Source organism: Hyperolius riggenbachi, chromosome 4 (assembly GCF_040937935.1).
Source record: "Hyperolius riggenbachi isolate aHypRig1 chromosome 4, aHypRig1.pri, whole genome shotgun sequence".
Lineage (NCBI taxonomy): Eukaryota > Metazoa > Chordata > Amphibia > Anura > Hyperoliidae > Hyperolius > Hyperolius riggenbachi.
This window is the reverse complement of record NC_090649.1, coordinates 129,298,450-129,311,253: the sequence shown is the minus strand read 5'-3', so window position 1 is coordinate 129,311,253 and position 12,804 is coordinate 129,298,450. Positions and strand designations below refer to the sequence as shown.

The window sequence follows — 12,804 nt, the reverse complement described above, 5'->3', positions numbered from 1 at the left end:
AATTATGGCGCCCGATAAATAGCGGGTGCGATAAATTGCAGACATCTAGAGCCCGCTATTTATCAGGCACCATAATTTAATCTCCTTGCCGCAATTTGGCTTGTACTATTGCCGCCCATGACGGCAGGGAGTAGGTAGAGTCAGGGGGTTAGTGTTAGGCAGCGGGGAGGTTATGCAGCGGGGCTTAAGGCCCGGTTCACATTAGCGGTGGCCGTCCGGAATCGCCGTGCCGGAGCCGGACCGCTTTCAGAACGGACGGAACGGACGCACGGCATGGCAATAAAAGCCTATGCGTCCGTTCACATGCGTCCGTTCTGCCGGACCGGAGCCGGACCGGATCCGGGCCGGATCCGGACTCCGGCGTCCGTTCCAACATGCGCTATTTTTTGGTCCGGCTCCTCCGGCAGCCGTATCCAGAGCGGAGCCGGACTGCACCATCCGGCCAATACAAAGCAATGAGAGCCGGAGAGCGCACAACACACTGGCTACAAAAACCGGACGTTCTACCCCACTTCCTATGCATTTTGGATGGGGACCACATGGGCCCAGCGAAGAGTGGGGCAGCAGCGATTTCATGCTGGAGCTCGTTTTGCCAGCAACATGTCTGATATGTCTGAAGGAGGCGAACAACAGAGAGAATTCCCAGGTTTACGAGTAAAAAATGCCTGGATCCATGGTCCCAACTGCAGTCTCTGTATCCACGGATGGTCTCCACACGTCCACCTGTCTCCAACAATGACCCCAGACCCTTCTGCTGACCTCCCAGACCCCAGGTATTTACAGGATGGTATCTCCTTAAGAAACCGGATCCGGACCGCAACCGTGTTCACACCGCACGGAAACCGGATGCAAACGGACCGGATCCGGATAGGAACCGTACGGATCAGGTCCGGTCCGGATACGGTGCGGTCCGGACATCCGGTGCGGTTTTTACTAAACCGCAAGTGTGAACGGGGCCTAAGCGGTTAGGTTTAGGTAGAGGGAGGATGAGAGAGCAGGCAGAGGGGTTTGTATACATTACCTGGTGACCGTATCGCCTCTCCACTTTCTTCTTAGTTTGAATGAGTCCGGCAGCCAGCCAATCACCATGCAACTTCAGTCCCCGCATGGTGATTGGCTGGCATTTGGACTCATTCAAACTAAACAGGAAGTGGAAAGGAGACTGTGTCGCCGGTACCAGCTAATGTATCACAGATGCCGCTAATGACAACTTACTAAAGTTATTTAAAGTTTCAGGACATTTCTGAAACGTTAAATAACTTTAGTAGCAAGATGCCATTATCGGCATCACCCCGCGCTATTTTTGCGCAGTGCCTTTTTTAACTGTACCCTTCATGTAAGGCTTGGTGTTAATGCTACTCCCTGGATCGGCGGGACTCTTGGCTAATAACTCACGCGCTCCTCCGTAATTCCTCTATGTCAAAAACTCTGCCCCCCATCTCGGCAAGGTCATAGTGCCCTTTTTTTTATGAAAGTCTTCCAAAGCTCTGCATGCCTCCAGCTTAGCAGGCGCAGCCACAGCCTAATTGTTGGCTGCAGAGCTGGGGGCGGGCCACGGCAACACAGGTGGGGGTGGCCAGAGGTTCAGAAGACTTTAGAAAAAATGGCCATGACTGTCTTGCTGATGGAGGGGGTGGATCTTCCGCTGTCTAATCAATTCTGTGCCAGCAGGTAGGTTAATAACCCTGAGACCCACCGATCCTGGCAGCATTAAGACAGAGCCTTACATGGAAGGTTCTGTCTTTTTCACTGGGGATACTCTTTAACATTTCTGCTGTTGCTACTATTGTTCATTGAACATTACCAGTCATAATTTGTTTTTTCACTAACTGTCACTTTTGAAAAGACAGTTAGTGCCCTTTTCCACTAGCCGCACTAGGGGCAGCTAGTGGAAATGGGCTCTAACTAGAACTAGACACAGAAATCTGTACTGTATAAGTATAGAGATGCGGGAAGAGTGGATCTTGCCACCACCTGACTATGTCCCCTCCTCCATCTTTTCCCTCTTGTGGATGACTGGGAAAGGGTGGGCAGCTCCTGCCTGAATTCCTCACGTGGATAAAGACTGGGTTGGGGGAGGAGTTTGGACATCTGCGACAGGAAGAAAGCTTAAAAACTCAGCCAGCCAGGTGATGAGAAAATATTAACCGAAAAATTGTATAATTGCGATGTCCAAAACATTGGGCATTGTATTCACAGAAACACAAGCCTGGAGTAGGACCCTTTGAAGACAAGATGGTGATGGGTAGAAAGCCGCACTAATACAGAATAAGACCACTGTGATAGATGAAGCACTTTTCTGCATATTGCAGCATGGAAAACTATGCAGTGGAAGCACTGATGCTTTATAAATCCATGTAAATTTTCATTGGAAACTACAACAAGCTACACTACAGCAAAATAGACAAGGGCTAAACATTTCTAATTAGTGGAAGGGACGCCTTGGAAGCAGTACACCAGGTATGTATGACATGTACACTTTGCCGGTGCTCAGTCTCGACCAGATTGCCCAAGCGGTCTCTGGTTCACCATAAACAAACGAAAAAGAGACGGCACACAATTGGCTGCAAAACTGTTGCTGTGTATTATGGAGCAAAGCACTGCATTACATGTTACGGACTTCCGTCCTTTCTCAGATGCATAACAGCGATTGAATGCAAACCAACATCATATATAACAAACAGTCCAGGTGGACACCACCCTACTTCCTGTTTGCCCCACCCAACATACAATTAACCCTTGAATGTCCATCACCTAAAGTGTATAAATAACACGTTTTAATGTTCATAACGGTCGATTGGCACTCCCTCTGGGCTACCAAATAAACAAGTCCATTACTGACCATGATTCAGAGGTTATCACAAGGACTTCCTCCTACAAAAAACCTGTGAAAAAATGTACGTTAAAAATATTGCATAAACCTGCATGCATATAAAAGTACAAAATATAAAAACATATTGTCTGCATCTATATCATCTTTAGCATCACAATAAACATTTCAGGGGTGACCTTTCAATCCTACCCCTGGGAGATACCACGTCCGGAAAATGTATCCACCTGGCTTCCCTTTGTTTGAGGAGTTTTTCAAAATCACCCCCAAGTTTTGGGGGTTGCACAGCCTCCAACACGCACCACTTCAACTATGCTGCATTGTGCTCCGTTGTCTTAAAGTGTCTAGCGACTGATGTGTCATAATTTTTTTCTCCTTTAATGTGATTGGTGATGGCTCTCTTGTGTTCCTGAATGCGGGCTCGCACCGGTCTGGTTGTCTCGCCCCACACGGGCATTTTAACCCATAAACCACTCCTGCTGTAGAGCAGTAATGTCTCCCTTTTATTTTGACTTTGTGTCATGTGTGTGGGTGGCAAATGCTGTCACCCTTGATAATGACACTGCATACATTGCAATTCATGCATGGTACAGTGCATGCCTTGCCCTTACCTCAACTTTTTCTGGGGCTGTGTCGACATGCCTGACCTGATTTTGTATGGTTCTACCGCTTCTGATGGAGAAAATGGGTTCACTCTGGAAAGTGGCCCCAAATCCCTGTCAGTACTCAATAATGGCCAGAACTTGCGAATGGAATGTTTGATCATATTGGTGTTTTTGCCCAACCCCATCACACATGGCAGCCCTTTCGGCTTTGATGTTTTCTTACTCCTGTGTAGTAAGGAGGATCTGTCTATCTTACCCACCTCCTGCCTGATGCTATTTATTTTGTTAGTGCTATACCCTTTTTGTACAAACTTCTTTTGGAGCTCAGAGCTGGCCCTGCGATAGTCACTGTCACTTGTGCAAATCCTTCTGGCCCTGAGGAACTGCCCCCTGGGGATGGCCTTAATCACATGGCCATAATGATAGCTATCCGCGCGCAAAAGATTATTGCGATCGGTGGGCTTGCGAAACAACTTGGTGGCAAACCCACCATCTTTGACTCGAGAAAATTGATGTACTCACGCGAGATCTCTAGGGAAAATGTGATTGTACGATGCGCGCTATTCACTTCCTCGACCATTTCCCGGAGCAGCTCCTCAGGGCCATTCCAAAACAACAACACATCATCAACAAAACAATAGTACTTAAATATATGTGACCTGTACTTCGGATCATTGAGAAAAAATGACCTTTCCAACGCCTCTACAAATATGTTAGCTATAGATGGAGCTGCGGTGAGCCCATACTGGCTCCCTGGCGTTGTATGTACATGTCACTTTGAAATCGGAAGTAGTTAGACCTCAAAATTAGCTCTAAGCTATCCAACAAGAAATACACTAGACCATTGGACAAATTGGTCTCAAGCAGTCTGTCCTTTATGGTGGCAATTGCTTCATCCTCTGGAATTGCAGTAAATAAACTTTGAACATCTAAACTGCAAAAAATAATGTCCTCTGGTATCTCCTGTATGGCTTCCAACCTGTTTAATAGGTCGGTGGTGTCTTTAAGACAATGTTGGAATGTGGACACAATCTCCTGTAAATGAACGTCCAAAAAACCAGTCAGTGGATATAAAACTGACCCTCTGCTGGATATGATTGGACGCCCCGGGGGATCCTCTAAACATTTGTGTATCTTGGGGAGCAGGTACAGCAGCGGCACTTTTGGGCAGTCAACTGTTAACCCTTTAGCTGTTCTGGTGTCAATAACTCCGTCCTCAACGGCTGTGGACAGTAGCAAATCAACCTTGGCTTTTACTGTGGGGGTGGGGGTGGGGTCGACCTCTCATTTAACATAGTGAGTCTCATTGTTTACCTGTTTGAACCCCTCTCGCAGGTATTTATCTCTATCTTGTATCACCGTGGCACCCCCCCTTATCTGCCTTGGTGATGATGATGGCCGGATTGTCGCTCAGCCGTTTCAACGCCTGTTTTTGTGCTAGTGATAAATTGTGGTGCAGATGTTTGCTCTTGTCCCACTTTTTAGCAACATCTTTCTTAACCGCTTTTTCAAATAAATCTATCACTGCAAACTTCTCATCCGGTACGCAATCAGATTTTTGCAGGTACCTGGACAATTTCTTGTCGCCAATGACATCATCATCACAATCTTTAAAGAAGGCTCACAACCTAAAGGACCATACACACATCGGATTTTTCCGAACGACGGGTCGTTTGAACGTCCCGTCGTTCAGTCGTTCGCACGCCAAATCAGGCATGTGTACAGACTGTCGTTCGGGTGATGAGACTGATTTTGAGCAATCCGCCGGGCGGATCGCTCAAGACCAGTCTTATCACCCGAACGACAGTTTGTACACACGCCCGATTTGGCGTGCGGACGACTGAACGACGGGACGTTCAAACGACCCGTCGTTCGGAAAAATCTGACGTGTGTATGGGCCTTTAGCCTCCTAGTAAACTTAAACAAGTCTATTTCCCAATCAAAGGCAGAATCACTATGTGTGGGAACAAAACCCAGCCCTTTCTCTAACACTGACATTTCAACATTGTCACGAATGTAATTAGAAATGTTAATCCCATTGCTCACCATTAAGGACGTTTCCTCAGTTGATAGTCCTCTCTCCTCTGCTGCTGTTTTTGTTTCCCAGTGCCGCTGCTGACCCCTCGGCTTTCTGCCTCTTCTAACGTGCCCCCTGTGACAGGAGCGCGGGCCTTTCGAAAATCCTGTTGGGAATCAGAGTCCTCTGTCATGGACCTTGCTGTGTTCCAATCGCGCTGCCCGCACTGCGGTGTGTCTTTTCCTCTGTGTGGTTTTCCTCTGGAGCCTCTCGGTCTGCTCCCACGTCCTCTTGCCGGAACCGTCATGAACATTAAAACGTGTTATTTATGCACTTTAGGTGATGGACATTCAAGGGTTAATTGTATGTTGGGTGGGGAAAACAGGAAGTGGGGTGGTGTCCACCTGGACTGTTTGTTTGTGATATATGATGTTGGCTTGTATTCAATCGCTGTTATGCATCTGAGAAAGGACGGAAGTCCGTAACATGTAATGCAGTGCTTTGCTCTATAATACACAGCAACAGTTTTGCAGCCAATTGTGTGCCGTCTCTTTTTCGTTTGTTTAAGGGCTAAACATTATCTCCTTCAACAATTAATTTTTTGTCTGATACTGAAGAAGCCCTTAAATCTCAAAAAGTCATGTTTTAGTTGTGGGTAGACGCTGATTGGATATTATTCTTCCAGAGGCTCTATATTTCACTCTTCAATATATATATATATATACAGGGTCTTCTCAAAAAATTAGCATATTGTGATAAAGTTCATTATTTTCTGTAATGTACTGATAAACATTAGACTTTCATATATTTTAGATTCAAATACACACAACTGAAGTAGTTCAAGCCTTTTATTGTTTTAATATTGATGATTTTGGCATACAGCTCATGAAAACCCAAATTTCCTATCTCAAAAAATTAGCATATTTGATCCAACCAATAAAAGAAAAGTGTTTTTAAAACAAAAAAAGTCAACCTTCAAATAATTATGTTCAGTTATGCACTCAATACTTGGTCGGGAATCCTTTTGCAGAAATGACTCCTTCAATGCGGCGTGGCATGGAGGCAATCAGCCTGTGGCACTGCTCAGGTGTTATGGAGGCCCAGGATGCTTCGATAGCGGCCTTAAGCTCATCCAGAGTGTTGGGTCTTGCGTCTCTCAACTTTCTCTTCACAATATCCCACAGATTCTCTATGGGGTTCAGGTCAGGAGAGTTGGCAGGCCAACTGAGTACAGTATACCCAGAGTGCATACATAAAACACACATTACTAGTCAAGATTAATACACAAACAAGACAGACTTGGACATATATAATTCTAATCACCGTTAGACATAGTTCTTTAACCAATTGTATATGGATTGAACTATTACTCCTCTCTCCCCCCCCCAAGGGAATGACAGCCCAAGACTAATATACTATATTATATTCTAACCAAGAATGAACAAAATATTTTTCTCCCAGATATTCTGGCAACACAAAGGTTCATAAATTTCATCTATATTAGGGATTGGGATAGGAAACATTTTGACAATATTTTGACCCATTGATCTAATTTCAGTTTTATACTGTAATTTATTGGCCCTCTATTAAATCTATGTGTCAAATATAAGATATTGCCGTACCAATAGACAATTCTTATCCAGATAAATTATAATTTATATATTTTTAAAATGTATCAACAGTATTTTTATCAATAACTACTATTTATCAATAATTCTATCTATAATTCCCATCTCATGAGAACTAAACAAACTTTGTCTAGGGATTTTATCTTTCTACAACCTCACTAAACCCAAACTGTTTCTCAGAATTTAATAACTTTTTTCTTAACCTTACTAATAAAACAGATTATTAGTTACAAAACAAACGCAGACAAATAACCTAAAACATCTGAATCTTATCTGACATTATAAAAACCTTCCAAAAATAAACTGTAATAAACCCATTCAAAACCTAAGAAGAACTACAAGTACCCAGAAATCCATACCATATGGTGCCCTGTTCATTTCCCAAATGAACTCTATTTTCTTGCCAAAAGAAAATAATTTATTGAAGTTGATCAGACTTCAAATTTGTTAGATTTTTCCCAAAAAATCTATATTTCCCTTAGACCTACTAAGAGAAGTGTAATAGACTTACCAAAAGTCTGCATTCTCCCTATTTTTTTTTTTTTTTTAAACTAAGGCCTTCTAAAAACCTTATAATCTATATAATTAAATTATACTATCAAAAAACACAAACTCCAAAACCGGATTCGTTTTGGTATCAACAGAAATTTCACATAAATAATATAGACACCTCTCTCTTTAAAAAAAACAAAAAGAGAAGTATAGTCATATTACTTACGTGAACTCTGAAGAAGACCATCCGCGGCGAGCCCTCAGCTGAAAGGAGTGTAATCTATTTAAGTTCATGTCAGATATCAGATGCTTTAGACTACTTCATTTCCTGGCGCCAGGACATAAAATGGTTAACAGAACACACACACACAGGAGATGTGAGCACAAATTATGCTGGCTGTTTATTACAATTGCTTTCCTTATATCCTACTCAATACAGGATTTTGCTCATGCGCAGTATATCATCATATGTCACCATAATTACAGAAAGTCATGTGATTTACGAGAATTAACACAGTTCAATGATCACAGGGAAAACATGTTATTTATGACCTTCCAGGTGTCCCCATTTGGGGCATTAATGGGGTTTGCCCAGAGAGAAGAATTTGGCTATTCTCTACTTCATGCAGCCAGCTTTTCCTGCACAGATGTGTGTGTGGGTGGCTGATTGTTCTATAGACACATTAATATCACACTGAATAGATACATGAGGCACAGACTTAGATACATGTATGCTTGTATATGAAATTGATCTATATACTAATATATATACATACATATATATATATATATACATATATACCTACATATCCTTTCAATACCATGGTCAGTAAACCACTTACCAGTGGTTTTGGCACTGTGAGCAGGTGCCAGGTCGTGCTGAAAAATGAAATCTTTATCTCCATAAAGCTTTTAGGCAGATGGAAGCATGAAGTGCTCCAAAATCTCCTGATAGCTAGCTGCATTGACCCTGCCCTTGATAAAACACAGTGGATCAACACCAGCAGCTGACATGGCACCCCAGACCATCACTGACTGTGGGTACTTGACACTGGACTTCAGGCATTTTGGCATTTCCCTCTCCCCAGTCTTCCTCCAGACTCTGGCACCTTGATTTCTGAATTACATGTAAAAGTTGCTTTCATATGAAAAAAGTACTTTGGACCACTGAGCAACAGTCCAGTGCTGCTTCTCTGTAGCCCAGGTCACTCGCTTCTGCCACTGTTTCTGGTTCAAAAGTGGGTTCATGCTTCCATCTGCTGAAAAGCTTTATGGAGATGAAGATTTCATTTTTCAGCATGACCTGGCACCTGCTCACAGTGCTAAAACCACTGGTAAATGGTTTACTGACCATGGTATTACTGTGCTCAATTGGCCTGCCAACTCTCCTGACCTGGACCCCATAGAGAATATGTGGGATATTGTGAAGAGAAAGTTGAGAGACGCAAGACCCAACACTCTGGATGAGCTTAAGGCCGCTATCTATCGAAGCATCCTGGGCCTCCATAACACCTGAGCAGTGCCACAGGCTGATTGCCTCCATGCCACGCCGCATTGAAGGAGTCATTTCTGTAAAAGGATTCCCGACCAAGTATTGAGTGCATAACTGAACATAATTATGTGAAGGTTGACTTTTTTTGTTTTAAAAACACTTTTCTTTTATTAGTCGGATGAAATATGCTAATTTTTTGAGATAGGAAATTTGGGTTTTCATGAGCTGTATGCCAAAATCATCAATATTAAAACAATAAAAGGCTTGAACTACTTTAGTTGTGTGTATTTGAATCTAAAACATATGAAAGTCTAATGTTTATGAGTACATTACAGAAAATAATGAACTGTATCACAATATGCAATTTTTTTGAGAAGACCCTGTATATATATATATATATATATATATATATATATATATATATATATATATATATCCATGGTAAATATACTGTATATTACCTTATATACTCACGTATAAGCTGAATATTTTGTGCACGAAACATGGGCTGCAAAGGTTCCCCCAGCTTATGCACGAATCACTTTGTGTGCCCGGCAGTGGAGCAAAACTGCTTCTTCTAGCTATATATCAGACTAGGGGCATGATTCACTTAGCGGTGCTAACCTAGTTAGCACGCCTAAACACTTTGGACGTGTTAACTAGAGTGCTAAGTAGGTTAGCACCGAATTTGTAAATTCGGTCGCGCGCAAAGTCCCACGCACAAAACTTTGCGCGTGTAAAGTCCGGTGCGCGCGAAACGTCGCACCCGCTGCGATGAAAACGGCGTACCTGATGCGCCTTTTTATTTGCACCGGGTGCAATGTTTCGCGCGCACCGGACTTTGCACGCGCAAAGTTTTGCGTGCGGAACTTTGCGCGCGAGCGCTAATTAGCACGACGTAACTGATTTATGCTGTGATGTGGGGCTTTTCACAGGTATGCTAACTGTTAGCACCGCTTTGTGAATCAAGCCCCAAGTGACATACGTTACTGTTTCAGTCAGGGGTGCTCAGCTTTTCATGTTCTCTTCCCAGAATTAAAGCCGTGTTCCTCCTCTCCGTGTCTGAATGGCGGCCTGTGTGAGGATGTGGCCTCTACTTTCAGCTGCTTGTGCATGCGCAGCTTCACTGGAAGACGGTGTGAGACAGGTGAGGTAACATCCATAGCATTATCTGAGGATATAGCATTTCATACCATGTTGCTTTGCGTGGCCCCAGTCGTGGCTTTCAGTGTGCAGAGAACCATAGTACACTGCTATTCTCTGCACAACTTTACAGTTTGCATCCGTGGCTAAAGTGATGATTGTAATATGATAAAACCTAGAGGATTTGTAAGAGCATTTGGCTCAGAAAATAAAACCATTAAAACTTACATTTTTAGCTTTGAAATGCAAAATGCAAAATAAGATTGTGGGATTCTAGGAAATTCTTATGTAGGAGTAGGACTTTAGACACAATTTATTATCTCGTCATTTTATTTTCAGTTAAGATTTGCTTTGAGATTATAAGTAGAATTCTAGCCTACATTCAAACCAATTTAGCATTTTCTGAAAATTGCTGGGTATATAGGAATTACATTAGTTAAAGCCTTATTCCAAGTGCCAATGTTTTCCTATGCAGGACTTGCAGGTAGTTGCATAGCTTATTGATATTGCTCTATAAGCTCCTTAATTGGCTGATGTAAAGTAAACCTCCTATAAATTATGTGCTCAGGAGCCCAGACACTGGCACCTCCCTCCTCCACAAACTGTCTTTGCTATAGGCTACAATTTTCTCAGACAAATTAAGCCTATGCCTTCCATCTTGCAGTATGATGATGCAATGCAGGCAATCTGTGAATTCACACAGCCTAAATGAAAACCTACTCACTGACATGCTCCTGGTCATGTGATCAAACTTTCAAGACATGATTTTTAGCTGCAGAAATCTAATTTCTCCCAAAAAGGTTACATTTGAGTACTCTAATTGCTAAGCTATTTAGTTATATTTTTAGACCTGTTTGGAGATGGCCAACACTGTGATAAAAGAATTCCATTTGTTTATGTCTCCAGAAGTGTAATGTTAAAGATCTACAGACCGCATATCAATCATCTTTATTTTTGTTGCCAGAGCTGAGACCTTGCTTTTCATCACCATGTCTGAATGGGGGGATGTGTGAGGACGTTGGCGATACATATCAGTGTGTATGTCATCCAAGGTTTTCAGGGAGACACTGCGAAACAGGTGAGAATGAGCAGATAAATGTTATCGCCCTCTAGTGGGGGTCATTGCACCATCAGTGAGCAGATTTCTCACCACTGCGTATGGTTAGTGATAAATCGACCTATGCTAAATTGTGTAACAGGACTGTCAAGACCCCCTGCAACTGTTATCTATCAATCAGCCATTTAAAGTACTCATACAATGAAAGATTCTTTCTTTTTTCCATGAAGAAAACTGAAGGATTGTTGAAGAGTCATTGAGATTTGAGATCAAAACCATGACAGTAAAATGCCCTGCTAACAAAACCAGGTGTTACGCTATGTTGAGAACTGTTTTATAGGAATTGCGGTTAACGAACGAGATAGGGACTGCCCACTCGTTCTTAACCTGAATCTGTTCGTATGTCGGGACTACCTGTTTTGCCCCCTTTAAAATGAAGAATATGGGCAGCGGAGGGTAAATAGAGGCCTACTCACCTTATCCACGGCGGTAGAAGGTCACCTCGCGGTGCCCGGAAGGTCCACAGCCCATCCTCTCGCTTCCTCCATTGTTCCCCGGCGGCTCCTGGCTTCACATGCAACGCATAATGACGTAATAAGGAAGAGCCCCTAAGTGGCGGCGCTTCCTAATTGCGACATTATGCGCCGTATGTGAAGCCAGGAGCCACCGGGAAACAGTGGAGAAAGCGAGAGGACGAGCTGCGGACCTTCCGGGCACCACGAGGGCACCTTCTACCGCCGAGGATCAGGTGAGTAGGCCTCTATTTACCCTCCGCTGCTCATATTCTTCATTTTCAAGGGGGCAAAGCGGGTAGTCCCCGGCGGGCGTGACGTCATGTGATGGGGCGGAGCTACGGTCGCAGCGTTCGTATCGTCGGGTCGTTCGTAAGTCGGGCGTTCGTAACCCGGGGACTACCTGTATTGGAAATCTAGAGTGTGCAGCAGACTACATCTATTCTGTAATAAAAAAAATTGCAGCGTCCCCGGGACATCTGAATCAGTCCTAACAGACATTAGAGTGTGTATTGAGAACTTCCTCTCTGCTTTAAAAGATATTTAGCAGCATAATAACCTTTAAAGGGAAACTGAAGCAAGAAGGATATGGAGGCTGACATGTTTATTTCCTATCTAACAATGTACATTGCCTGGCTGTCTTGCTGGTCCTCTATCTCTAATTCGTTTAGCCACAGCCCCTGAACAAGCATGCAGCAAATCAGGTGATTCTGACATTATTGTCAGATCTGACAAGATTAGCTGCATGATTGTTTTTGGTGTGATTCAGACACTTCAGCAGCCAAATAGATCAGCAGGGCTGCCAGGCAATGTGCATTGTTTAAAAGGAAATAAATATGGCAACCTCCATATTCCTCTCACTTCAGTTCCCCTTTAAAGAAAAACACTTCATTGTTAAGGTGGCCACCAATGATACAATTTGCCGAACGATCGTTTACGAGCAATTCTTTGTATGAACGATCGGATATGATCATTTGGGATTCTCCTAACCAATCCGATCAGATGAATTAAATCAATCCGATTTTTGG

At 43.3% G+C, this 12,804-nt stretch overlaps 1 protein-coding gene across 11 annotated transcripts in view; it reads left to right on the top strand.

Moving 5' to 3' along the window:
• Positions 1 to 12,804, top strand: part of SNED1 (sushi, nidogen and EGF like domains 1) — a 222,570-nt gene that overhangs the window by 115,251 nt on the left and 94,515 nt on the right. For all 11 annotated transcript variants that reach the window (XM_068280636.1, XM_068280643.1, XM_068280641.1 and 8 more), the window contains 2 exons: positions 10,098 to 10,211; positions 11,172 to 11,285. In XM_068280636.1, coding sequence (XP_068136737.1) covers positions 10,098 to 10,211; positions 11,172 to 11,285 — 228 coding nt within the window. The remainder of the gene's footprint in view (positions 1 to 10,097; positions 10,212 to 11,171; positions 11,286 to 12,804) is intronic.